Source organism: Dysidea avara, chromosome 1, assembly GCF_963678975.1.
Source record: "Dysidea avara chromosome 1, odDysAvar1.4, whole genome shotgun sequence".
In the NCBI taxonomy this organism is placed as follows: domain Eukaryota; kingdom Metazoa; phylum Porifera; class Demospongiae; order Dictyoceratida; family Dysideidae; genus Dysidea; species Dysidea avara.
Window position 1 is genome coordinate 4,591,237 of NC_089272.1, and position 26,105 is coordinate 4,617,341.

The 26,105-nt window shown below is 36.6% G+C and overlaps 1 protein-coding gene across 1 annotated transcript in view; it reads right to left on the minus strand.

Annotated features, from left to right (window-relative positions):
* Positions 1–560: 560 nt before the first annotated feature.
* LOC136253718 (kanadaptin-like) overlaps positions 561–26,105 on the minus strand; it is a 57,018-nt gene continuing 31,473 nt past the window's right edge. The window contains exons 6-15 of the mRNA XM_066046378.1: positions 6,969–7,032; positions 6,519–6,661; positions 6,296–6,379; positions 6,053–6,126; positions 5,183–5,252; positions 4,742–4,857; positions 4,230–4,303; positions 3,503–3,962; positions 2,795–2,873; positions 561–675 (exon numbers count right to left, since the gene is read on the minus strand). Of these exons, the coding sequence (XP_065902450.1) occupies positions 626–675; positions 2,795–2,873; positions 3,503–3,962; positions 4,230–4,303; positions 4,742–4,857; positions 5,183–5,252; positions 6,053–6,126; positions 6,296–6,379; positions 6,519–6,661; positions 6,969–7,032 (1,214 nt within the window). The 3' untranslated portion in view covers positions 561–625. The remainder of the gene's footprint in view (positions 676–2,794; positions 2,874–3,502; positions 3,963–4,229; positions 4,304–4,741; positions 4,858–5,182; positions 5,253–6,052; positions 6,127–6,295; positions 6,380–6,518; positions 6,662–6,968; positions 7,033–26,105) is intronic.

The following is a 26,105-nucleotide window of genomic DNA, read 5'->3' on the forward strand; positions in this document are numbered from 1 at the left end:
GGGATACACTCTAAAACAACAAGATAGCAGCATTTTAAACATTAAAGTAATTATTAAAAATAGTATTTATAAAGAGGTGGTCTTTGTTAGAAGGTGGAAGAGGTGACCACCAATTGAAATTACCAAAGTACCGTTCCATTCAACCATTCCATTCCACTGAATCCAGACTTCCAGCCCAAATTGGTCATGTGGCTTGTAGTTTATTGACCATAATCAGTCAGGTTTAGATGAAGCACAAGGAGGGAGCCTAAAGGTTGCTGTTTACCTGTTAGGTGGCTTGTTTATTCTACTAATAATAACTACCACTTGGTTGCTAGGTGATAATGGATTTTTACAGCCCAGGGGAGTGACCATGAATGTTCTGTAGTGACTTCCCCCTCTGCCCACTAAACTGCATAGCACTCACTGATAGTATGTACCAGACTGCCGGGATAAGAGAGGTTCCGCTGTATACATACATTACTGTGTCTCCACTTCATGCAGATGGACTAGCTGATGTAATAACAACAACTTACTAACAAACTACTGGTCATTAATTAAATGCAGCCATTACACTGGGATAGTTTGTATTAACTACCAATGAACACATGAAATGGTACAGGCATACAATTAATGTCAAGATTAGCTAATATCCATATTTGGCATTGAGATGAGTTTTTCCATCACCAGACTGGTCTGTGAAAAGATATAAATAATTCATACATAACAAATTTGTCATTTACTAGTCATCTGAAGACAGCATATAACATACTGCAATCACACAACATGACTACAATATACATTTTCTTGATATTTGTTTATTACATAACATGCAAAAACACATATTATATTTTGTACAACTTTATTTCTACAAAATAATAAAAGAATAGCACCTCGTTGGAGGGAATAGCCAAGTGAATTGAAACTAGTATATTAAAAATTATTAATTCAAAAATAAAGTAGGGACCCAAGCAATAAAAAGTAGTGAAACAAAAGATGAATGATGGCATTACAGTTTGGCTCAATGGGAAAATCCCTACACTGACATGTTATAATCATTTTATTCAATGCCAATGTAGGGATTTTCCCACTGAGCTATGTTGCAATACCATCATTCATCTCGCATTTCACTGATTCTTATTGCTTGAATCCTAATCTTTAATATACCAGTTTTTTCTCTCTTTTTTGTCATAGCATATGTGTGACTGTTCTATTAAGGTGACTGCTGTATTAGAGTATCTCAAGTCACTACCAGGAGGTGTGTAACTATTTCATTGTGTTTGAATACAGCTAGGCCAATAATAACAGGGTGTGTCATCATGATGGATTGTTAAGAGGTATGGTTTTGGTGCCCGATCATTATTAACCAACCAAAATTGTGTTAATTCTGCATGGGTGTGACATTGAACCTATCGTGGAGTTACAGGTATTTACTGAGCATAAGCGCTTAAGTAAGTTTGCGGCGTCAGTGTTGATAGGAAAATTAATGCCTTAATATGGTTTCATTGCATGGAGAAGGAAGAAGACTAGCCCTGATTGAAAGGAAAGACAAGGCACAGAGGAACACACTTGTCGGCCTTCCAGCCTTGTGACTGTGGTCAGACAGGCTGGCAGGCAGATGAAAATTTGAGTTTTAGTGGTTTTACAAAGAGGACAACTAGATTTAAATAAGTGAGTAACGTATAGTCCTAACTACTTAACTTAGTATATTAATTTACTTATGATCCCAATAGCAAAGTTAGTAGGCTTAATTTAGTAAACAATGTTAACACAAAAAACCAGATCCCACAATTGCAATTTTTCTGGCACCGCATGTAAAGCATAATGACGTTTGAACAACATTCTAATGGCTATTGGCCCACACTATTAAAACCACTATCAATCATGAGATACTGGTGCATAAAAGAAACAGGGTGAGTGCTCTGTAGTTCTTCAGGTGAGTGTGCCTAGAGTGATCTATACATATATATATATCATTTATACCACAACTGTGTCAGGTTTTGCTGTTATATACACCCTTAGCCCTTCAGGCCTGCAACTCTCATGCTCCGGGTGTACCGTATAGTAAAAAATTTAACGGTAAAAAGTGTGACGAAACCCTTCTGCTGAAAAAATAGGTGGAAAAAACTTTGGCGATTGAAATAATATTCGCCAAAGTTTTTTAATATATATGGTACGTAAGGATCTCGGCAAGGATAAAACGACAAGGTATCAACTCATCAGTTAAGTAGTGTAGTAAGTGTATAGGTAGCTAGTGTTATTGCTGTAGCAGTACTTTTGTAGCTACTGATCTGGTGATGTGCTAGTAAAGACGTGTTTCTCTATCTCCTGCGATGTCGAGAGCTACCATAGCTATTTGCTTCTCAGTCAACTCCAGTAGCAGAGATTATCACATATATCAATGTATTTGGCCAAATCCATCACAAGACGACGAACTAACTAATGTGCAAACAGGGAGCCAGTTGGAAATGCTATCCCAAGGCCTGAGTGCTTACAACTGTGGGACATATTCCTAGGCCGGAAGATCAAGATCTCCAAAGTCAGCTCGATCTTTATTGCATGGTGGTACGAACTCACCTTCATCTCAAGTTCTAGTTACTCAATGCGAGACTCAATGTGCTCGTGTGATCATTTAAAATAACTGGCAAAAAAAACTTTGGCGAATTGAATGCTATTCGTCAAATTCGTCAAAGTTTTTTACCGCCAAAGTTTTTTACTATACGGTATATATCCTTCACATGCAGCTATGATATAACTATTACATATATACAACATACAGTAAGCTGATAGGGCACAATACACAGTAAATAAATACCTTCAGGAGGTAACCAACTGGCATAGTCAGGATCATAATCATTGGACCATTGTGTTGTAGGAGTGACTTCTTCAGTAGTCTACACATGATAGTAATGATATGATATACACATACTGTACTTATGTATTATATTTGTATAGCTTTGTGATCACATTACTAGAGTCCAAGACACATGCTACATAAATTTCACTTCTACAATAGTGCGAATTGTTCACCTACTGTGCATATTCGTTATGAGTTGCTAATTATATTTTTATTCCCTCAATTAGTACACACGTATGCACTATTGTAAAATTGTATTTAGTTAAAAATTGAAAAAAGTAAAGTCATGAAAGTAAATAAAAACATCAAACACATTATGTAAATACGAAGTGAATACTAACAATTTTTTTTGGTTTCCGCAAGACGATCAAACAAAGTATTTTAAAATAGTGAACTGTTATGATGTTGTATAACATTTATTCAGCTACAGAAATAGCTATCCTTCTGCTAGGGACTTGTGAGTCTGCAAATGTCAGAATCTAAACATCTAACCTCTGTTGAAGGCAGAATAAAAACCCCACACCCAGCGGAGACTAAATACACCAGCAAAATCATGTAGATAAAGCATGCATTCCTCTGCATGTAACCTTAACTTAACACACTGACATCCTGCCAGATAAAGGTTTTACTAAAGTTATTATCGGTGTATGTAGAAACATTACATACTTCAGAGCTTCTTCTTCTATTCCTTTTCCTGAGTGGACCTAATGATGCACCAATCATTTTTCTTTTCTTAGGAGAAACAACTTTTTGATCATCTTCAGTTTCCTTGCAATCTACCTCATTATTCTCACTAATTGACTGCCCAGACATTTTATCATCAGTAACATTCTGGACCATGTCTTTTGTCTTGTTGTCAGTATCAGATATAATCTTCTCTTCTTCATGTACAGTGTCACTAATGGTATTCGTTGTGTCAACGTTTGTACTTGAATTATCACCATGTTCATCATCATCACTGTCATACTCTACTACACACTCATCATCATCATTGTCAGCTTTTACTGGTACTCGATCTTTAGCTGCCATCTCCCGCAGGTAAGCTTGTTTCCTGTCCACCGGTAGTTTAGTTAGTCCATACTGCTTCTTGTTGGGATTAGGTTTACTGGCTACTGGTGGTTTATCACTAAAACAAAAACATTAATGTAATAAAAAGCATATCTGAATTTACAGTGTGTCTACAGTATATATACGTATATACATGTGTTATTTATATCACTGTATGTATGTATGTATGTACGTACGTACGTACGTACGTATGTATGTATGTATGTATGTATGTATGTATGTATGTATGTATGTATGTATGTATGTATGTATGTATGTATGTATGCATGCATGTACGTACGTACATACGTATGTATGTATGTATGTACATTCTACGTATGCATACTTCTCTGGTTGCTTTAGAGCAGGTAACTCTGTAGGTTGTGCCAACTTCACAAGATCACGTAATTTTGTTTCTTCCTAAAATACAAGTATAATTATAACACGAGAGCAAAAAAAGTCATTCAAGTTTCTTTACTTATCATACATTCAAACTTATCATAGGCATACATGTAATATGCACTGTATGTAAGCTTCTGTATGTGTGTGTGTAAGTCACTATCTTTTGTACATTTGCTGCTTCACAATGCAGATACACTCACTATAGTAGCTATATACATACATACCAAAGTGACATTAAACATTGAAATACTTGTCCTGTAAATTGTAGAAATAATGTAACTTGAAGTAGAGCTTGTACCTAAGGGCAGTGGTTGCCTACAGGGACTATTAAATATGTAACATACTTGCAGGCATGTAGTACAGGTGAGTGAGATAATTTACATGCATATGGCGACGTATGCGTGCTAACACCACACAGTACGTATGTGACAATATGTATGTATAGCATTTGTTTACCTTTTTCAGTTTGTTTATTTGCAGTTTAATATCATACATTGCTCCCTTGTCCACCTTCTCTTTCACTGACTTCATGTACACATCTAATGAGTCTCCTTTACTGCTAGTTGTCTCAGCTGCACAATCAGAACATACAGTGTATTAATGTTGGTAAGGAGAGTTATGTACAATTGTAATCATGATGTATAGTTATAATCATGAACAGGACATACACAGCTATACACACGGTAACTGTGTACTGCGGTATTTCCTGTATGTATCCATAGGAATAATACAAGATAACTGCTACATAGAAACATATCATCTTTTTAAATAATAATAGTTATAGTGAACTTATAGCCAGAGTTTTAGTATTAATTAAGAAGCCTACTGTCTTTAATACTGTAGCAAATGGCTTTCAGTCATGTGCACATGAAGGTACAGTAAACACATAATAATTACCTTCTTTTGCTCTAGCTAATCTTTCTTCTAGAGCTTGTAGACTAGAAGTGACTTCAGTTAGTTTCTTGTTCTATATAAACACAAAATACAGTTAGCAGTGTGGAACAGGAAGGCTGGTGTCTGCATGTTTAACCAAAACATATTTAGATATAGTGCTGGGCGGTATTGAAAATTTATAAACGGTGTCCAGTATCTAAAAATTATGCCAGCCTACTGTCTCATTACATTGCAGTAGTAAAATGTATTTGTCACCTGTTTGCCTTGAGCACATTTTACTTGTGGTATTTATCCAACTTGAATTGTAACTTGGAATGAATTTAAAGGCTTACTGACTCCACCTTAAATAAATTTGTAATGATTACTACGTTCACTACTATATACCACCATACCATGACTACACAGCAAGCAGTAAACCTCATGTTTACTTAACGCATGGGCTTGTAGTCACAACACATAACTTAATTAAATGCCTGAGTCTTCATGTCTGGCTTTCCCTAAAGTACTGAACAACAGATACCAGTTTCCTTCAATGCTCAATATAGTAAACTATATTAATAGCGTGTTATGTAAAAATACCAGTATACCATCCAGCACTACTTAGATATATAGTGATTTGTGATCAGGAAGTAAACAGTTGACCTACAATGTACATACAATATATGTATGTACGTATGTCTTAGTGGTGTATAGCTCCTAACAAATAGTATTCATCTGTCTATTCCATTAAAATACTACCATAGAAAAGTACACTGAATATGATCATGTGATTAGTTGACTATACCATATTATTTCCAACTATTATTGTTTGCATAATTCTCTGATTAACTGACACAACCCTGGACATGCTTGAGAAGCTTAAACCCAACTCACTAAAGTTTCAAAGGTCTCAGCTGCATCTTCTGCCTTTCCCATCTTCTTCATACGACTGTGTCTTTTCTTCTCAACTATACAACCAAGCAAATCACAAAGATCATACACTTATCAAACCACAATGCTTACAATAGCAAACAAACACATGTTTAAAGTCATGCACATCTCGGTGTATTAAAAATACAGTATACACCATAATCCATGAAGTACATGTACAGACACATGTTGTGTTTATATGCTAACTTGTTCCAGTTCGGTCAAGGAAAGAGTCTTCATCACTACTGTAGAAATCATCTTCTTCCCAATTTTTAACCTTCTTCTTGTGACCTATAAAAAATCAACATTAAAAATTACAATAAGAAACTAGAAAATGAAATCTGAATTCATTTTATACGTAAAGTGTGCTCCATTATTGTATACAAAATCATATACAGGTGTATATAATTGCACGTCACAACGTTTTTACCTTGACTGGCTTGTCTTAACATCCCATAACTGTCCAGTAGCCGACATGCCTCCAGGGCACACTGTGTGATAGCTTCTTTCTTCTTTCCTTTTAGTGTTGCCTCAGCAACCACCATCTCTCCACCAGCCGACTGCACTGGTAAACTGCATAATGTACAAATATACGTACATACTTTTGTATGTTGAGCAAAATACTTATTAAACAGACTAAGCAGTTATGGTACAACATAGCTAATCTGATAAGTATTTAAATTCCTTTACTGAAATTAATCATACAAATACTTGGTTATACATACATACTTATCACAAACTATATTATACAAAGAAGAGATCTGTAAGTGTCACAAGGTGTGGTATTAATGGTCTCCTGATTACAGTAATATTATGCTCTAGCACTTAGTAGGATTCCATATGATATAGATACATGTCATGGTCAGTATCACCAACATACCTCACACGTATACAGTGCACTCCTTTCTTGCCAGTTTCTACAGTTTCAAACTCCAACTCCAAATCTGTATGCACACAAAATATCACATTAATACCTGTAGTTACATTAGTAAATAACATATAAATTGAGCATTTTCTGAAGTGGTAGTGACACCTACCTACCCAATACTATTATTGCACGCACTTGTTCTTTGCATGTACCAGCCTTAGCTCTTTATCAAGAGTTAATAATAGAGGAGAGTATTACATGTCTAACACAGTACAGGCTCTTTAAAATGATTCTATCGATTGATTGATTTAATATTTTATACTCAAAACAATTGGCACAATTCCATTCCTCCTTGTTGGAGTGATACAAAAAAACAACAACAAACTAAACATACATGAATATATAAACAAAAAGCAAGACAATAACATACATTACACCACACACAATAACACTGAATTACATAGATGATAAGTCAAAGGGATTCTCTCTGCTCTACTTTTAGTATATTCTCTATGGGTAATGACTGTTTTAATCATCACATTTCCTTGTTCTGCTAGTGTGTAGTGTGTACATGTCAGCATATCTGATGAAATCCTGTTGACTTACACAAAATCATTTGTAGAAGTCGTGTACTGTGTTAGATACTCCTCTCTCTCGTCTATTACTAACTCTTGCCTTAATGCATTGCATTGTCGAGAAGTCCAACACCACTAAAAAATTACATGTAAGATTCTGAATCTTCCCAATTATTTTTGCAAAGATTTCAAACCAAGATTTCCAATTTCAAACCAAGATTCCAAATTTTAAAATATGCGTACCTAGTCACACATATGTATATTACCACTTTTTATGCACTTGGTGGCTTCCAGGCCAATTGGATCACTGTTGAGGTCAGAAATGCAGGTTAAAGTTGTGATACTGCCTGACTATACATAATTATATTGACCTAGACAGCAGGGGGTCTGGGGGACTGTGCCCCCCAGATATTTTTTAGCATTTATCATTGCTGAATAGCAAAATCAGAGTATTTTGGGTAAATTTTTTTGTAATAATCTCATTGACATATCTGCATCATAGCTACTTTTTTTACGGCAATATAACCCAATGCATGCAAGACTGTACGCAGATAATATAACCTTCATTAATTATTCTGAAATCAACAATAATTTATTGTACAAATGTAGTTCAAACCTTTATGGCTAACAAAATGCCTAGCTACATATCAGTAGTAGAAAATGTCCCAAAAACTGATTTTCTATATTCACTATTTACAAAAGCGTTTGCTATTTTCAATAAAGAAATTTGAGCAGTTTTCTCCTTGCGAACATGTAACACCATTAATCCATTCAATCGAGCTTGTCTCATTGTGGAACGCAAATACGTCTTTATCCTCCTCATAGCAGAAAAGGTCCTTTCACTTGTAGAATTAGTTCCTGGATTGACCAAGGTTAACTTAAGCAGTGTTACAACTTCGGAATAAATAGATAGTTCAGCTCCAGTGAACGATTTGAGATGCATCACAATGTCTGGTAATGTGACAGAACCTTTACCTTCAAACTGTGTTGACATTGTCTGCAGTTGAACTTGAAGTGTGGATGGTGAAAAGTCGTCACCATAAAATGAGGTAACAGGTGCAAGGTCTTCACTGTAACTCTCACCCTGTACAGCTTTCATTAGTAGGCTTTCTGTCATTTGGTATGTTCTGAAACCAGGTTGATCAAACCTTGCTTGTATGCAGCTAATTGCCAAGTCCAAGATTTCAAAATAAATCTGACGGAAGTGATCCTCAACTTCACTTGGAAAATAGGAATCCCCTGTGCTAGTTTCATATCTGCTAGGAGCTCGTCTTTTCCTTGACAAAGCTGGTTCAGAAACATCAAAGGTTGAAGATCTCTGGACAACAAGCTTCCAAAATAATTTGAATTGTTCAGAGCTCCGAATTCTATTTAGAGTGGTAACAGTCAACTTGGCTACCTTCTGTGCCTCAGCTGCCGATATAGTCTTGCTCTGAAGTGTCTTGGACAGATTATCACCATGGCTAAGCACAAGCTCTCCAATGTAAACTCCAAAAAAGAAATTAAAATTTTCCATCTGAGCTTTCACATCAGTAATGCGTGATCTCACCTCTGCATCCAACCCAGTTTCCAGTGCAGCATCCTAAAACTCCTGCATCACTGTGTAGTTGTCCAGTATACTCTTTAAACCTGCTGCTCTCACCGTCCACCTGGTGGGACACAACACACGAAATTTTGGAGTCTCAGGAGTAAGCTGTTTCTTTAGCTCATCAAACATGTGGTTGTGTTTGGGTGACAACTTAGTAAGCTTGCTAATCTCGTTGGTTGTGTCTAATGCATCACGAGCTAATTTACAGCTTTTCAATGTGTCACACATAGCCAAATTCAGAGTGTCCATAGCAATGAGTAAATAATGCTCTACTCTCCTCATCTAAAATTTGACGAGCAACTCCCCATCTAGAACTAGCCATGCTAAAAGCACTGTCATAGCACTGTCCCCTACACCTCTGAATTTGAAGCTTCTTTTCACTCAACACATCTTTAATTCCTGCTGTTATAGTATCTGCTGTTGTGTCTGGTATGTTATACAAACACAAGAAATCCTCATGGACTTCCAAAGAATCATCGACCCAACGAAGGAAGATGGTAAGCTGCTTGCGATTTGACACATCAACACATTCGTCTACCATGATTGAAAAGTATTTGGCACTCCGTATATCTGAAGCAATTGATTCTAACATACTTGATGACATCAGTTGAATCAATTCATTCTGAATTTCAGGGCTCAGATACTTGTCACCCTTTTTATCCAACCATCTACTCATTTCATTACTGTTGTGAGCCCAAAGCTTACAAAGTTGAATAAAATTACTATCTTCCTCGTGATGACCTTGTAGTGTTATGCCTTGACGTCCTAAAAACTGTACGTTTTGCAAAATTTTCAAAAAACATTTTTGATTGCATGCTTTGTTGTGAGCATAACATTACTTAACGATTCTCCAATATCAGCAACAGTTTTTGGAAGCTCTACTATTACTTGCAGAGATTCCAAATGGCATTTGCTCTGCTCGTGTCAACGAAAGCAATTGGTTGTGTCTTTCCAGTTCGTAAACCCTTTAGAAATAAACGCGACATCCTTACATTTCGACTTCAGTAAATCTTTCTGCTCAGCTTTAGCACAAACAAAACAAACTACAGTATCATTACCTTCGTCATAATGGATCGAGCCAAGTCCAAGTGTTGAACAAACAGGGCTGAAATGATCTTCTTATCAGCTGTGTCTGTCCAAAAGTATGTTTAGGGAAGTTAAATTGTCTAGGCTGGTGTGGCTTTTCAGGAAATTGTGTTGACAAAGTATCCAGTAATCACGTGCCTCAACATGTGCTCGTACCAACCATATATTCACTTGCGCACAATTTTTTTTACATTCTATATTTTTTGGTAGAGATAGCTAGAAAGTGGTACGGCTATAGCCTGACCAGCCAGTGCGGCTGCTATGCCCCTGTACAGTACCAGAAGAAAACATGTGCACTTCATAAACCACTATTCTACATAAGTAAGATCTTAGTACACATATGAATTTCTTATGTGGTATAAATGTGTGTGTGTGAATCAGCACAGACTGTGTAGTTACTCTTGCATACCATACATACAAAGCAATTAAACTGAATGACACAATATTCCCATAATTGAAGCAAAGGCTAGCTACTACATATAAACCTAGTGACTGTTACTCACTACTTCAGTTGTAGTATATAGACAATAATAATGGATATTAAAATTGTAAGTCTTTTGTTATTCATTGGCAGTATTTGCTGCCATTGTAATTCTCAGGCAGTTGTAAACATTGTTCCAGGGATGTTCAGTAAGGCAACAGTGAGCAATGGATTGAACCTACAAGCTACTAGTACCTTCAAGCCCATCACTAGCCTCACTACCAATGTCCATTTTGATAAGTGTTATGCAGTGTTTGTCCACTATCAGATAACATTTGAAACAGTGAATGCAGATTTTCAAAGCAAGCTAATGATCAACTATGACAATGCTGGATCTCTAGTACACAGTGGAAAACAAGTCTACAAAACTGCTACAGGATTCTATATGGCTAACCTCAACCCTGGATACTACAATATTGAGGTATATTATAAGTCACCAGTAGCTATTAGCATGCCAACTAGTCGTGACTGGCAGACTGCAATACTACAAGTAGTTTGGGCTGAAGATGCTTATGCTGTATCAGATAGTATTAAATGTTATCCAACACCAACCCCTACTAATAACTACAACAATTGGGGTCCAATTAGAGATACTGAAGTTGCTCTTCAATTACCAAATGATAGAGTTGTCATGTCTGCTTATCAATTTTCAGCAGAAATGGTAGCTCCCAGTAACGTGTTCACTGCTTTAGAAGTCAACGGCTTTCATTATCACACAACAGTGATTATGAAAGGTAACAATGATTTCTTAGATCTTCATGGTGCTGGGGCTAGACAGTTGTACACTGGAGTACACTATTTTAATATGCTCTACAGCACTCCTACCAAATTTTCTTTTACAGATTGCATAGAAAACTATAAGAACAACAAGAACTTGTATGCTATGATGTTGCCTCCATCTTGTAATGTTGCCACTATTAATCCTAAAAACAGTTTTAGACTCAGCAACTCCAACAGTTGGGCTCCAACTGATCTCACTCATTCTTTTACACTATCCAAACAAAGTCATGTCATCATCATGTATCAGTACGCTGGGTTTAGTGGTAACTCTCACACTATCATGCGTCTCAGTATTGACTCAATCCCACAAAAACACACTGTGTCTCTGACTGGTAACACAAAATATGCTGGTAACTTTGGACTCTGGCAAGGAGCTCTTAATCCTGGAGGACATAAAGTTTCACTGGATTACAGGGCAGCAGCAAAAACGGTCAACACTGTTTCTGCAGAAATACAATGGAAACGTTGGAACAAATGGCAAAACAGAGCTATGACAATCGTGTACTGCTGACTGAGTATATAGAAGGTACATGTGAATGGTTCTAAAGATTGGATTGAATAAATACATATACATATTGTGACATACACACCCCTTTACACTAGCACACATCCTGTGTATTGTACAAGTGTGAGTACATTACATATATAAACGCTATTTTATCTTGTACTTTCAATTACTGGTAATGTAGATGTACTATCATAAGCATTACATATGCACACATAGTAACTACATGTATGCATCACAGAACTCCTATACATGAATATGCCACATAACACGTACTTCACTTAAAAGGAGTAAAACTAGCAGAACAGTAACGCTGGAGTTAAGAGTTATTGTTTAGTTATTATAATCAGTAATGAGCTACAGTACATGTACAACAGCAAATAGTTGTTAGTATTGAGTTCATTATTTTTGATTTCCAGGTCAGAGATGGGTAGCTACAGCTGTATAAGAAATTTTTCACTAGAATTATATCACAGAAATATGTCGGATATTATAATTGCCATGGTTTCTGAAGCCATTCCAGTTATACTGACAGCAGCACTTTGTCCATACATTATACAAACTGAATGCTAGGAGAAGCTGCTATTACAATAAGTCCTCTGCAATCCATCAACATTTGCATTGCAGTGAACACATACGCCCAACACATTCACCCTGATGGATTGACCTGTTTAGTATGCACAGGCTATATACTTATTGCAAGCTGTAGTTTACCACTCAACACTCTTACTTTGTAAGTAACAACGTCATATCATGGTATAATCATATTTTTTCTTTTGTTATTTGGTAAAATAACAAAAGAAAAAATTACAGGTTGGCTTTTGAGACTAGTTATATCCAAGCTCATAGCAAAATTAGACTCTATCAATGCTACTTTAGTTATCTTAAAGATTCAACACAAGATGTGTTCTGTTGCTACGTACGTATGTCAAATACTGTATTATTACAATATTTATATGGTGATACCATTCATAGTTCTTATGTGAAAGCCTTTACATAAGCTATGTACATTCACTTATACCATCCAATGTACGTACCTATACCATTGTCACTATAGTAACAAATCTCTTGCAATTACGTATGGCTACACAAACAATACTAGCCTTAAAAACCCTGTCCCACAATTGTTATCTATTTGTGCTAAATAGTGTTCAAGTGTCACACAATGAAATGTTATATTGCAAATATACATGTAGTTTGATAATCCATACAACTACAAACAAGAAGACACAAAATAAACTACTGTAGAGTATGAAGATAAAAAAGTCATCCATTCTACCATTGTAAGACAGCATGTTGAAATCATCTTTCTTTTGTTGGAGGCTATATGAAAAGAATTGGTGGAATACTGGAAATCTTTCAGAACATCTAGTAACGGTACTGCTGCATATACATGTGACAGGACCTTTGTGCTTTGTCCAAAAGACAACAGAGTCATCAACTCTTTCATCCAGTATATGAGGTCCAAACCTTCTACGTATGTAGCTGATTAAGAATATACTCTGTTGGATCTAAGATTTGACATCACCACAAAAAAATTCACCTTGTTAGCTGAGTCCAAGCTGGCAATACAAAGCTCTTTGTGACTGGGTGTTTCTTATACTGAAATGCAAATGTAACCAAGTGTTGCCTAAGTAATTCCCTTGTGGGTGGCACCATCAGTTAGTAGACTATCTTAATTGAATTGTTAAACATCATGAAAATGTTTGTCATAATAAAGGACAAGAATTCTTTGAGGCAAATTACATATCTTGATTTATGGTACAGTGGAATAGTCAGTACAACCGTCCAGCGAGTACACATCCAGGTATGCATTACGCACAGAGACAAATTTCCCCCAGACTAATAAGCGTATATATATAGTCAGTTATAGTTCACCTGAGCACGCCCTCCAAGTTGTTAGGGACACATTCACTATCTATTTACACATACACATGTAAACCAACACCCTACGTATCTTCGATCACACTCTATTACTTCAATAGTATTAGACCACATATATACCTACAACATGACATGACAATAATTATGATAACCCATAATGTCTGTGATAATGATAACCAACAACAGAGACACAGTTCTGTTTTTCATAAGTATGGCTATATAGCATTAGTGTATGTTGACATTATCTCATAGTTAACATCATTAAGCTACCACATAACACACCATAGTAAACATGTTGTTGGACTACTGTATTTACTGTATGACAGTTGTAGCATCACACACTACATGAACACATAAAACATGTTTGCAGGTACATATATACCTTTAAGTATAAGTAGGGCTGGCTGGAATGAATGTAGAAATACATCATTTGAAGCTTCTTTTAGAAGTATTACCATGTTACTAATGTTGTGTCATAATTGATGTTTATACTGTAGTACCAAGCTCCTACACTTTGTTATACAGTAGCTCCAGTACAACCATTGTTTAAACTATAACTTCAGATTGTAACCACCACATGGAATACTTGTAAAACTGATTTAACATGTTAGTATCCATGGTAACAAAGCTTTGGAGGGGTCAAATGTAGTGAAACCAAACCAAGACCTCTTCTATAGATGTAAACAGGTAAGCATATACTTGTCAACTTCAGTGTTTGAGAACACATGCATGGCTTTCTGACCACCTTAAAAATTTTATGAAACCACTGACACTGGCCTCTGGTGATTTCATACATACTTACAATATGTATGTTGCACCACCCACAAATTTCGCTAGAAACAGCATAGGACAACTGTAAGTATGAGCACATCAATATTAGGAATGACAAAATATCTGAAACAAGCTTCAAGAAAAATTTTCATTTTATTAAAGTACTTGTTCTCATTAGATGGACTATTTGTTACTATTGTTATCAGTCTAGTATCTATCTAATTGGCATTAAAGTTATACATTATGTATGTGGTTACATGTGTAAGGATATTAAGTATTGGCATATATACCACTTTAGCTTGGGCGCTCAAAGGCACCACTTAGAGTTTAACTCGCATTTTTCCCAGAAAATATCTTGATATTTACTGGGCAATGTCATGGGAACATGGTTTGCTCATGGCTTTGATGCCCAACCAGTTCATAGATATTATACGCTTTGACTCATTATATTGAGTGACACGGAGTGTGATGGGTTTGGGTTTACAAGTTAGGCTAGACTCAGTATAATTGCTAAGTTTCATTGACAGTTACTAAGCAATGAATGATTAATGAAACAGTCACTCGGGCAATGCGTGGATGTGTATTTCTACCCACCAAGTGTCAGCAAATTGAGCAGACCATGGAACAACTCAAAGAGGACAACTAGATTTAAATAGGTGAGTAGCTTATACATAGTCCTAACTACTTAACTTAATAATATTAACTTACTTACACTGTACTGTCCCAACAGCAAATTTTGTATACTTAATTTAGTAAAAAGATATTAACACTAAAAAACCGGATCCCACAATCTCAATTTTTCTGGTGCTGTGTGTAAGGTGTAATGACATATGAACAACATTCTAATAACTATTAGCCCACCCTATTAATACCACTATTGATCATGACATACTGATGCATAAAAGGAACAGGGTGAGTGCTCTGCAGTATGTACATACTGTATGTATGTACTTGTTATCAGCATTCACATTCATATGGATACATGTATAGTATATACACTACATGCGTACAAGTACACTATTTACAAGGAAAATTTGGAATTTTATGTTTGATCATAGAAATAAGTAGTGAAACAAAGGAGGTTTTTTACGTCTGCATTTTCTTGTACTTGTTTTATTATTTCATTACAACATGATGAGCTCGCACATACGTACTGGTACCAGAAATATCATACAATTAATTCGAAGTCTTAACGCATGTCCCAGCTATTAATTACTGAAAAGTGAACTGGCTGTTACACTTTGTTTTCTGCTCAGCCTGTTACACTGTGTTACAAATGAAGAACAGTACAAGATGCACCTCTGTACTCAATGCAACCACTACAGAAAATACAAGCAATGGCCTGTCCTTATCAACAAAAATGACAACAAAGCAAACATGTTGCTGACAGTTTTTTATCCTGTTCTACATAACTACACAATTAACAGCTGACAATTAAACTGTTACACTTTCTGAAAGGGAATACATTACCCACACACATATGGTTCAGTATGTTACTAAAAGGAGAAGCCATTAAAATGGCTTCTTAAATATAAACTCAATAAGCCATCTCAAAGTATAGTATATAAATTGTTACTGCACTCAATATTTTAGTAGAGTTCTGCCTACACGATGAGAGCTACAAGTAGTCTTGTTCTTCTGTTGTTATTTGCAAACTGCTACTACTGCTGCTGTAGTACTGAAGAAGCTACTAATGTTGTTCCAGGAATGTTTAGTAAGAAAGTAATCAGTGATGGGTTAAATTTACCAGTTACCAATACCTTCAAGTGTATTCCTAGTCTTTCAACTACAGTCCGCATTGTAGACAAGTTTCATGCAGTGTTTGTGCATTATCAGATAACAATGTCAACTGGTAAAAATGACTTCTACAGTAAGTTATTGATCAACTATGCCAATGCTGGATCACTGGTACACAGTGGAAATCAAACCTACAAGACTGCTACAGGATTCTATATGGCCAACCTCAACCCTGGATACTACACTATTGAGGTACATTATAAGTCACCAGTAGCTATCAACATGCCAGCTAGTTGGGACTGGCAGACTGCAATACTACAAGTAGTTTGGGCTCAAGATGCTTCTGTTGCCTCTGATAGTATCAAATGTTTTCCATCACCAACTACCACCAATACAAATGATAACTGGGGTCCTATTAGAGGTGTTGAAGCTGTACTGTATCTACCAAGTGACAGAGCCATGCTTTCCGCTCATCAGCTGTCAACAGAGATGGCATCTCCCGGTTACGTAGTAACTGCTTTAGGAGTAGATGGATTTCATCAGCATTCAACTTCATTTCTAAAAGGTAGCAATCACTTTCTTGATCTACATGGAGCCTGGGCTGGGAATGCTCATGATGGAGTTCACTATTTCACTATTCAATATCGTACTCCATTCAGTTTGTCCTTCACCGATTGTAAAGAAAACTACAAGAACAATAAAAACTTATATGCCATGATGTTACCACCATCTTGTAGTGTCGTCACTGTTAATCCTAAAACAAGTCTAACTCTCAGAAACTCAAATGGGTGGACGCTATCTGATGTCTCCCGTTCTTTTACACTATCCAAGCAAAGTTATGTCATCATCATGTATCAGTATGCTGGCTACAGTGGTAACTCTCACACTGTCATGCGTCTCAGTATTGACTCAGTCCCACAAAAACACACTGTGTCTCTTACAGGAGACACTGCTTTTGCCGGTAACTTTGGACTGTGGCAAGGACTACTCAACCATGGAGCGCACAAAGTAACTTTGGAATATCGTACACCAGCCAAAACAAGTAACACAGTCTCACCAAATCTTGACTGGGACAAAGTACATGGATATGTAATTTGGCACACCAGATCTCTGACAATTATCACCTGTTAGCCAACACCCAGTAGAAACTGACGCCTAAACTATTTTCACATATGTATTGTACATACGTACATACATATCTAATGCACTGCTTTGTAGATATAATAATGTATAACTCATAGTTCTGTTAAATCAACACATTGTTTATAATTATATATGCATATGCTCATATCAAGAGTAACTCTTCCCATTATTTACTCTTGCTCATATTAAACATATTAAATGTTAATGAAATGAAATTTGAGAGGTTGCTTTACAGTAACCTTTGGTTGTAATCATTTTATGTTTGTATCTTCCTGTCACTAAGGTGGCTCAGGATATTCACAGGACAATATTACAGGGTGGCACATAAACAGACAATGAGCTTCAAGACGGTGTTTATAGAATTATTTATCATCATCGTAGTGTTTGGCATTGTTTCAAAGTGGCTAACTTTAGTTAAACAGATACTTTAAGGCAAGTTTCTCCAGTCTGTTTCAGCGTTGAAACCGGGTCGGGTCATCCGGGTCAACCGGGTTACATTTTCTCCGGGTCATCCGGGTCTGACCCGGTTTACAAATTATCCAGGTCTGACCCGGATTGGATCACATGAGAAACGAAATTGTTCGTTTGACGACGTGGAAACTTATAAACACTATCGCGTAGCTTTTTCGTGAGCCACGCCCACTTATCGCGTTACAAAAATACGCTCAACCACGCCCATTTATTAGTAAGTGCAGCATGTATCATGAAACTGAGGGTGTCTATGGTGAGGGGTAGCTATTGTTAGTAGGTGATGACTTTTTTTTTTTTTTTTGGTCTTCAACCTACAGCTAGGCTGAAGTTGCAATTCTAAAAGTCTGGATCCGCCCCTGTTTACTCAACACGAATCGAATGCTCAAAACGTAGTCTCGCTTGCTCAAGACCAGCCGAAACATAGCTCTTATCGCATGCCTCGGCTTTAATTAATCCGGGTCAATCCGGGTCACATCCGGGTCAAATCCGGGTCTGACCCGGATTGCTATCCGGATCAGTGGGTCATCCAGGTCAGCAGTAGTGACTCGGTTTCAACACTGGTCTGTTTATTCCGTGTTTTAGTTATGTCCATTACGCACGATACTAGTCTGTTTTAATAACACTGAAACATGTTGTAGTTTCCATGGTTTCTGAAGCCATTCCAGTTACACTGTTCAGTTACAATGACAACAACATTTTATCTACACCCACACTGAATGCTAGGAAGAGCTACTAGCACAATAAGTCCTTTGCTATTCAACAACAATTAGAATTTAAAGATAAAAATGTCAATTCTACCATTGTAAGGCAGTAATTGTTTCCTTTTTGTTATCACAAATGCGATAATGGTGTCATGCTTTTCAATGTAGCAGGTTTGTAAACCCCCCTCTCTGGGGTGACTGCATCCCATCTGGGTGCTTGTCTGTAATGTTGTGGTGTGATGTGTCAATTATTAAACATCTACACTTCAAAAGTGTACATATGTGTGTGTCCTGCATGCTCTCACTTATTTGCATCAAATTTCAAGAAGCGTCATTGTTTGCTTGAAGTCCACTGTCCAAGTCCAACTATGGTCCAGGTGTGTTGAAGTTTCCACTATGTTAGTTATGTACAGTATTTGGATACTGTATGATGGTGGAAGGCAGGAGGCATAACCAGGTAGCTGATAATATATCTGTGTTCAACAATATTGACATTGCTTTTCTCAATAATAATGAGTTATGTAATTGATGCATCATTAGATTTGTATATTTTAGTTATTGTGTGCTACTTAGACTGAACCACCGACAGTCTGATAAATTCAGTGTGACAATCTTACAGTTTGTCTTTGAGACAGTGGCAGTTGCAATATCCCATAGATGATATCATCAGCATATTCAGCACAAAGGCAATCATTACTGAGACGCAATTCTTGATGGTTGTCTGGTATTAGGTAACTACAAAGACATCCCAGAGTATTTGTTGCTATAGTGATCATGTTATGCATTTGTTACTGCATATGTGCTTAGTAGTCTGGAGAAATTTGCCTGTGTACATAATGCATAAACACTGTATGTGTACTCACTGGGACCATTCTACAGTACCATGAATTAAGATTATGCCTCAAAGAATTGTCATCATTTACTGTGACAACAATTACCATGGCAATTAAAAATTCAGTCTGTCCACCAATTGATGTGTGCATCCCACAAGGGAATTTAGTTGGACATGACACTTTATTTAAAAGTCTAGCACCTACAGTTGTATGTGCCTAGGAGAGTTATGGATTTCTTCAATTTCAGCAAAAATTACAACTAAGTACTTTTGTAATGAGAGTTGAAGCTACATTTACAGTATATATGTACACAGTATGTATATAGCCACAATTTAAAGTACTAGTACAATATGCTCCTGTTTGCATCTCTCAGATTAGATCTGTGAAGACATATTCAATGTACAGCATTGTTTCTATGGTGACAAATACCCTGCAGTTACCTACATAAACATTTCCATGCAAATGCTCAGAATTGCATCTCAAGTTGTGCTGACAATGCCCACTATATGCACAGCAGAGTATGTATATCCCTCCAACAATGGCCTTATATAACAAACCACAGCAGACTGGCAATCAATGAATTCCTTTAGTAGCTGCAATACTCAGCAAAATTACTATATGTATTTAAATAACTGCAATGACTTTCCTTATACACTAGTGTGTTCACTCTACTGTTAAAGCTGTCAAGATGAAAGCCATTGTTCTTGTGCTTATGGTTGTGAATTGCTACTTCTGTGATGCTGAGGAAATCTTAGATATTGTTCCAGGAATGTTCAGTAAGAAGATGGTCAGCAATGGATTGAACCTGCCAGCTACTAATACTTTCGAGCCTATTCCCAGCCTCACTACTACAATCCACCTTGTTGATAAGTGTTATGGAGTGTTTGTCCATTATCAGATAACAATGGGAAATGGCTTAACTGATTTGTACAGTAAGTTAGTGATCAACTATGCCAATGCTGGATCACTGGTACACAGTGGAAAACAATACTTTAAAACTGCTACAGGATTTTATATGGCCAACCTCAACCCTGGATACTACACTATCGAGGTACACTATAAGTCACCGGCGGCTATTAACATGGGAGCTAGTGCTGACTGGCAGACTGCAATACTACAAGTAGTTTGGGCTGAAGATGCTTCTGTTTCCTCTGATGGTATCAAATGTTTTCCATCACCAACTACCACCAACACCTACAACTCATGGGGCCCCATTAGAGACACTGAAGCTGTACTGTATCTACCAAGTGACAGAACCATCTTATCTGCTTACCAACTTTCTGTAGAAATGACAACTCCCAGTCATATGGTGACTGCATTAGGAGTGAATGGATTCCATCAACATACAACATCATTCCTAAAAGGTAACAATGCTTTTCTTGATCTACATGGTGCCTGGGCTGGAAGTGCTCGTGATGGAGTTCACTACTTTAGTATTCAATATCGTACTCCTACCAGTCTATCCTTCACTGACTGTAAAGAAAACTATAAGGACAATAAGAACTTGTATGCCATGATGTTGCCTCCATCTTGTAGTGTTGTCACTGTTAATCCTAAAACAAGTCTAACTCTCAGCAACTCCAATAGTTGGGCTCCAACTGATGTCTCCCATTCCTTTACACTATCCAAACAAAGTCATGTTATTGTTATGTATCAGTATGCTGGGTATAGTGGTAACTCTCACACTGTCATGCGTCTCAGTATTGACTCAGTCCCACAAAAACACACTGTATCACTGACTGGTAACACTGTATTTGTTGGGAATTTTGGACTGTGGCAAGGATCCCTTAACAGTGGAGCTCACAAGATCACCTTGGATTATCGTACTCCAGCCAAAACAACTAACACTATCTCACCAAATTTTGATTGGCAACGAGTACATAGATATACCATCTGGCTCAATAGAGCTTTGACAGTGATTACCTGTTAGCCAATAAAATGACACATTGATTGTTCTAGTTGTGTAGATATCCAAACATTTTCACGTAATGAAAGCATACAGCTTTCAATTAAAAGCATTAAAAGTGTTTAGTTTCACCACATATAGTACATACTGCGTGTGTGTGTATCACATTTTAATTTGTATCTGAAAATACGTATTTACCTGTATTTCACTTGTATTGACAAGTGTGTATACTGGAAAATTTTGTGACTAAGTATTAAAGTTTTTTTTGAGATTGCATGGACATACATAAGCAACGTAACGCATGCCTTGCAGTTATCATGGGCTAATGACAAGCTTCAATTAGAACTGTACAGGGTTAATGTATTGTTAATCCAAAGGTCAACAAATACACTATTGGAGGTATACAATGCTATCAAGAGTTATTATTCATTTAGTGATTGAATTAGTTTCACCAAAGAGTGGACGAAATCTCATTGTGTATATACACATAGCTTTCAGTACAAAATTTATGTCAATTACAAAATATTGATTGTTTCTTGCTTCACTACACATAGTACATATCTCAAAATATTTTAAAACTTCAGCAGATTATTTGTCCAGACATACAGTGTATTTTGATACTTGTTGGTGCTATATTATTGTGTTGGAATTAATCAAAACTCTATGAAGGCCAATTAGGTATGGAGGAATGCACAACCCAGTATCATAATAAAAACACTAGTGTTCTTCTGGGAGGCCTAGCAACAGAGATATTCTTTGAACAAAGCAGCACTTGGTACCATTTTATCAGGAAATTTACTGTGAGTAATGTGGTATTAGCAAATACTTTCTAATGTTAATGCCTACAGAGTTTACACAAGTCTGCATGTTGGTGTCCATTGTATTGGATGTTAGCCGTTGGACGGTTAAATATATACACACATGGCTACACTGCACTTACATACCTGGCCTTAACACCTTGTCAATGTCTCCTACAAATAATTCAGCAAGTCAACAAGCAAGCGTAAGGAAAAATAGGAATTTTACTAGCTATGTAGTGGGAATAATTACAATAAAAAGTGTTTAAACAACAAGGGGGATCACCACCTAAAGTGTAAAATTGAGGTTAAACTTTGCATTTCAGGTGATGAACCTGCTTGTTTAATCTAATGATCCCTACTAGCTTGTAAAATTCCTTATGCTTGTGAGGGTACCTGGGTAATAAGCATGCAGTCATGTAGCCAACTCAATAAAATTTATATCACAACTGCATCAACAAAATTAATCTAATTAGCATCTCGCCATTAATCAAAAGATTAGAAATTTAAAGTATGAGTTGAGTCCTTATCATGTGATCATACATTCATTAAGCTCAGAATCTGATTTCCAAGAACACCTTAGCAGAGGCAACAGTGTTTGTCTGCAATAAAAGTATACATGTGATGTAAGGTGTAGTGCAATGAAGTGAATGATGTAATGCGGCAACGAATGTTGTGCAATCCATTACGTGACAGGTCTTTAGAGCCCTAGATACTATGTCTGGCTAACTAACAATACCTACGGCTGAGTGATTGTGACATTTTGCTACTGTAGGATGCAACACATTACCATCATGATGTTATAACTCACATGCATCAATAGCATCATATATGCATGACTTAGTATGAATTATTTATTTTAACATTACACAGTGAAGTTGTGGACAATTGTTCAACACGATTAATGCTATAGGCAGTTACAGTTTAGCAATAGTATCCTTAGAAGTTCAACAGTTTCTGACAGGTAAGCTTTTTAACTACGTAGTGAGATTTACTCACAAAATGAACTGTCTGGATCATCTTCTTCCACAACAGTATGCGCCACCATTTTGAATTCACCAATATACATTTGCATGTGATGTCACAACATCACGATTATTTATAACACATAACAACATCACGATGTTCAGAGACAATCATGATTAATCCCACAATTGATATAATCTCCCAACCCTAAGAACACCACATCACTGCTGAAAGCTTCAGTTCTTTCGTATTGGACTGGAAATTCTGAAATGGTAATGTTCAACTGTGAAAGGGTGTCATAGATACGTAGCTATCTAGATAACATGAGGTTATTACAGTGTAGCTTCTCCACTCCTTTTCAAATGTCTTGATCTGATCATACATACATATACGACCTTACAATTGCATGGGTAAGACAGCTACTCTTTAATTTTGAAATTGGAAACCAGTCAACAAACTTCTAGAAATACCCCTGAATAATGGTGTAATCTCTCTATCATTTACTGTAATATGCTTTTAAAGCAAGTATATACACATGACTATGCTGCACGTAGTAAAATTATTATTACATATGTAAACATTATCATTTTAAAGCTAACCACACTTCTAAATAGGAAACAGAAAATGATGACACATTACACCTAAAAATGATATTTTCTTAATACAGAAATGTTATTACAATTATTAGTGAATTCTGGTCCAGAGTTGAATAACCGATTGAAAAGAATGTACATATTTACTGCGCAATATCTTTTAGCTGCAGATAATAATGCTTGTCACATGATACAAGTGGGAACCTATGTCCACTGTACTAACACAGAGTACAGATAATTCATATACCTGGCCCTCATTTTCACAAACAATCTTTCAAATAATATACTTGCTTGTAGTATGAATACACAGTACATTCACAGTAGGTGCAGAGAAATATCACACAACTGAACAAGATGAGTTACTGGGAATTCACCTCACAGTGACCACTGCTGTATTGGAATATAAACATCATGCAGACACTTTTATGAGTTGCATCTTTACAGGAAATAACTAATTGATATCATGACCACTTGTATACAACAGTAAGGAGACAGTCTACCAACTGACAGAATAGCAGTCAGAACATAAATTTAAGTCAAAAGGAGTTTATGTAAACAGTGGACCATGACTGTGAGGGCCCAACTTTTTTTTGGAATTTAAATGTTCTAAATACATCTACTAGTCATGGTAGCTAGTTTCACATGGCCATACCATCTGTTTCACATGATAAGTACATACATACTTTGAAAAACGGTCAGGACTGCTTAAAATATGTACTGTCTTGCATACTGTAGACCACTCATTTTTCACACATCCAGCCACACAGAGGTTATGAATCCTAACAACTCTTCACCTTCATGTACCACATGATGTATGAAGCGTGTATGCTGAGCTGCATGTGTGTAACCTGTAGCAATCACAGTCACTGAGAACACACTAGTACATAACTACATACATACTAGCTAGGTTCAGAGATATGTGCCAACAACTGGCTGAACTACTGCAGCTATTCCACATCAAATGTACCCTATTCTATAGTACAGTAGACCCCCCTTCATTGTTAACCTCTTGAAGGCATTGTGAGATTGAGGCATTGTACACTGTACGTATGGGGCACCAGGTAAGAAAATTCCAAAAAAAGTTTGGTCCCCAGATCCTGGGTCCTTGGTCCACTGTTTATACCAACATGTACTGTATAAATAGTCGTCGTTTTTTTAACACAAGAGTTAACGTTGTCCTTAAACCTGGCGAACTTCACCATTGGTGGTTTATTTTTGTGCAGCTGAATGAACAGTGCCTTAAATGTTACACTGTACTTTTAAGTCGTCTTCATCAAAGTAGTCATCTCAAGTACATGAACCACTTCAGTTGTTGGCCATCAGACCATTAGTGAGTGTCCTCACAATAGTTTCTAGTTGTATTTAAGGAGCTAGTTTTAACTATTTGAAATGTTATATACATGATTTAGCGGGCTGTTTCGTAAATAAACTTCATAAATAAATTTGATGTAATTTTCATAGTTGTATTGTTTACCAGTAAATAAATTAACATGTTTTTATAATTGCATTGCATATTCCACTTATCTGGGCATGCATATGATTATACATGAAGCTTATACATGTAGTTATGTACAACAATGTACTGTAAGTAAACAGAAACTACAGCTTTAATTTCAATATATCTGTTTCCTACAAGCATTGGGAATCTACATACATAAGTGTGTAGATAAAATTATGTTGATCTCATAACCACATTAACATTAAAATATTATATAGTTAGACTATATAATATGGGTAGTTGGAAAAGGCGGATACGGTCGGACACGGACGCGGACACGGACATTTTCAAAAAGCACTTTTACATTTATGCAGTATATGCTTTTACATTTATGTAAGTTATTTTTCATACCTAATGCTGTTTTTACAGCAGTCTTCGCTTCGAGACCCAGGCGTCGATCCTTTCATAGCGCTTATCCATTTATAAGCACACGTACGAAGGACTAGACCAGCACTCCACAGCATGCCAAAGACCATAATGGTGTTGTACACATGTTCTAAAGTCTAATACAGAGTTATATAGTTGTAGAGATTAGCTTGTATGCCCCATGCAACTTAGCTTAGCAGGCCAAATCCACAATCTTACGCCTTTTAGTATAAGGCGCAGGCGCTTATACCAAGTGTTGAGGATTTCAAGGACCTGGCCTACGAGATTAAGTTGGGACATGCTAGATTAATCTCTGTGACTCTGAATTAGATTTCTAGAGCACGTATACAACACTATAATGGTCTTTAGAGTGCTAGTCTATCCTTCGCACGTGCGCTTATAAATGGATAAGCGCTATGAAAAGATTGATGCCTGGGTCTGGAGGCGAAGACTACTGTAAAAACAGCG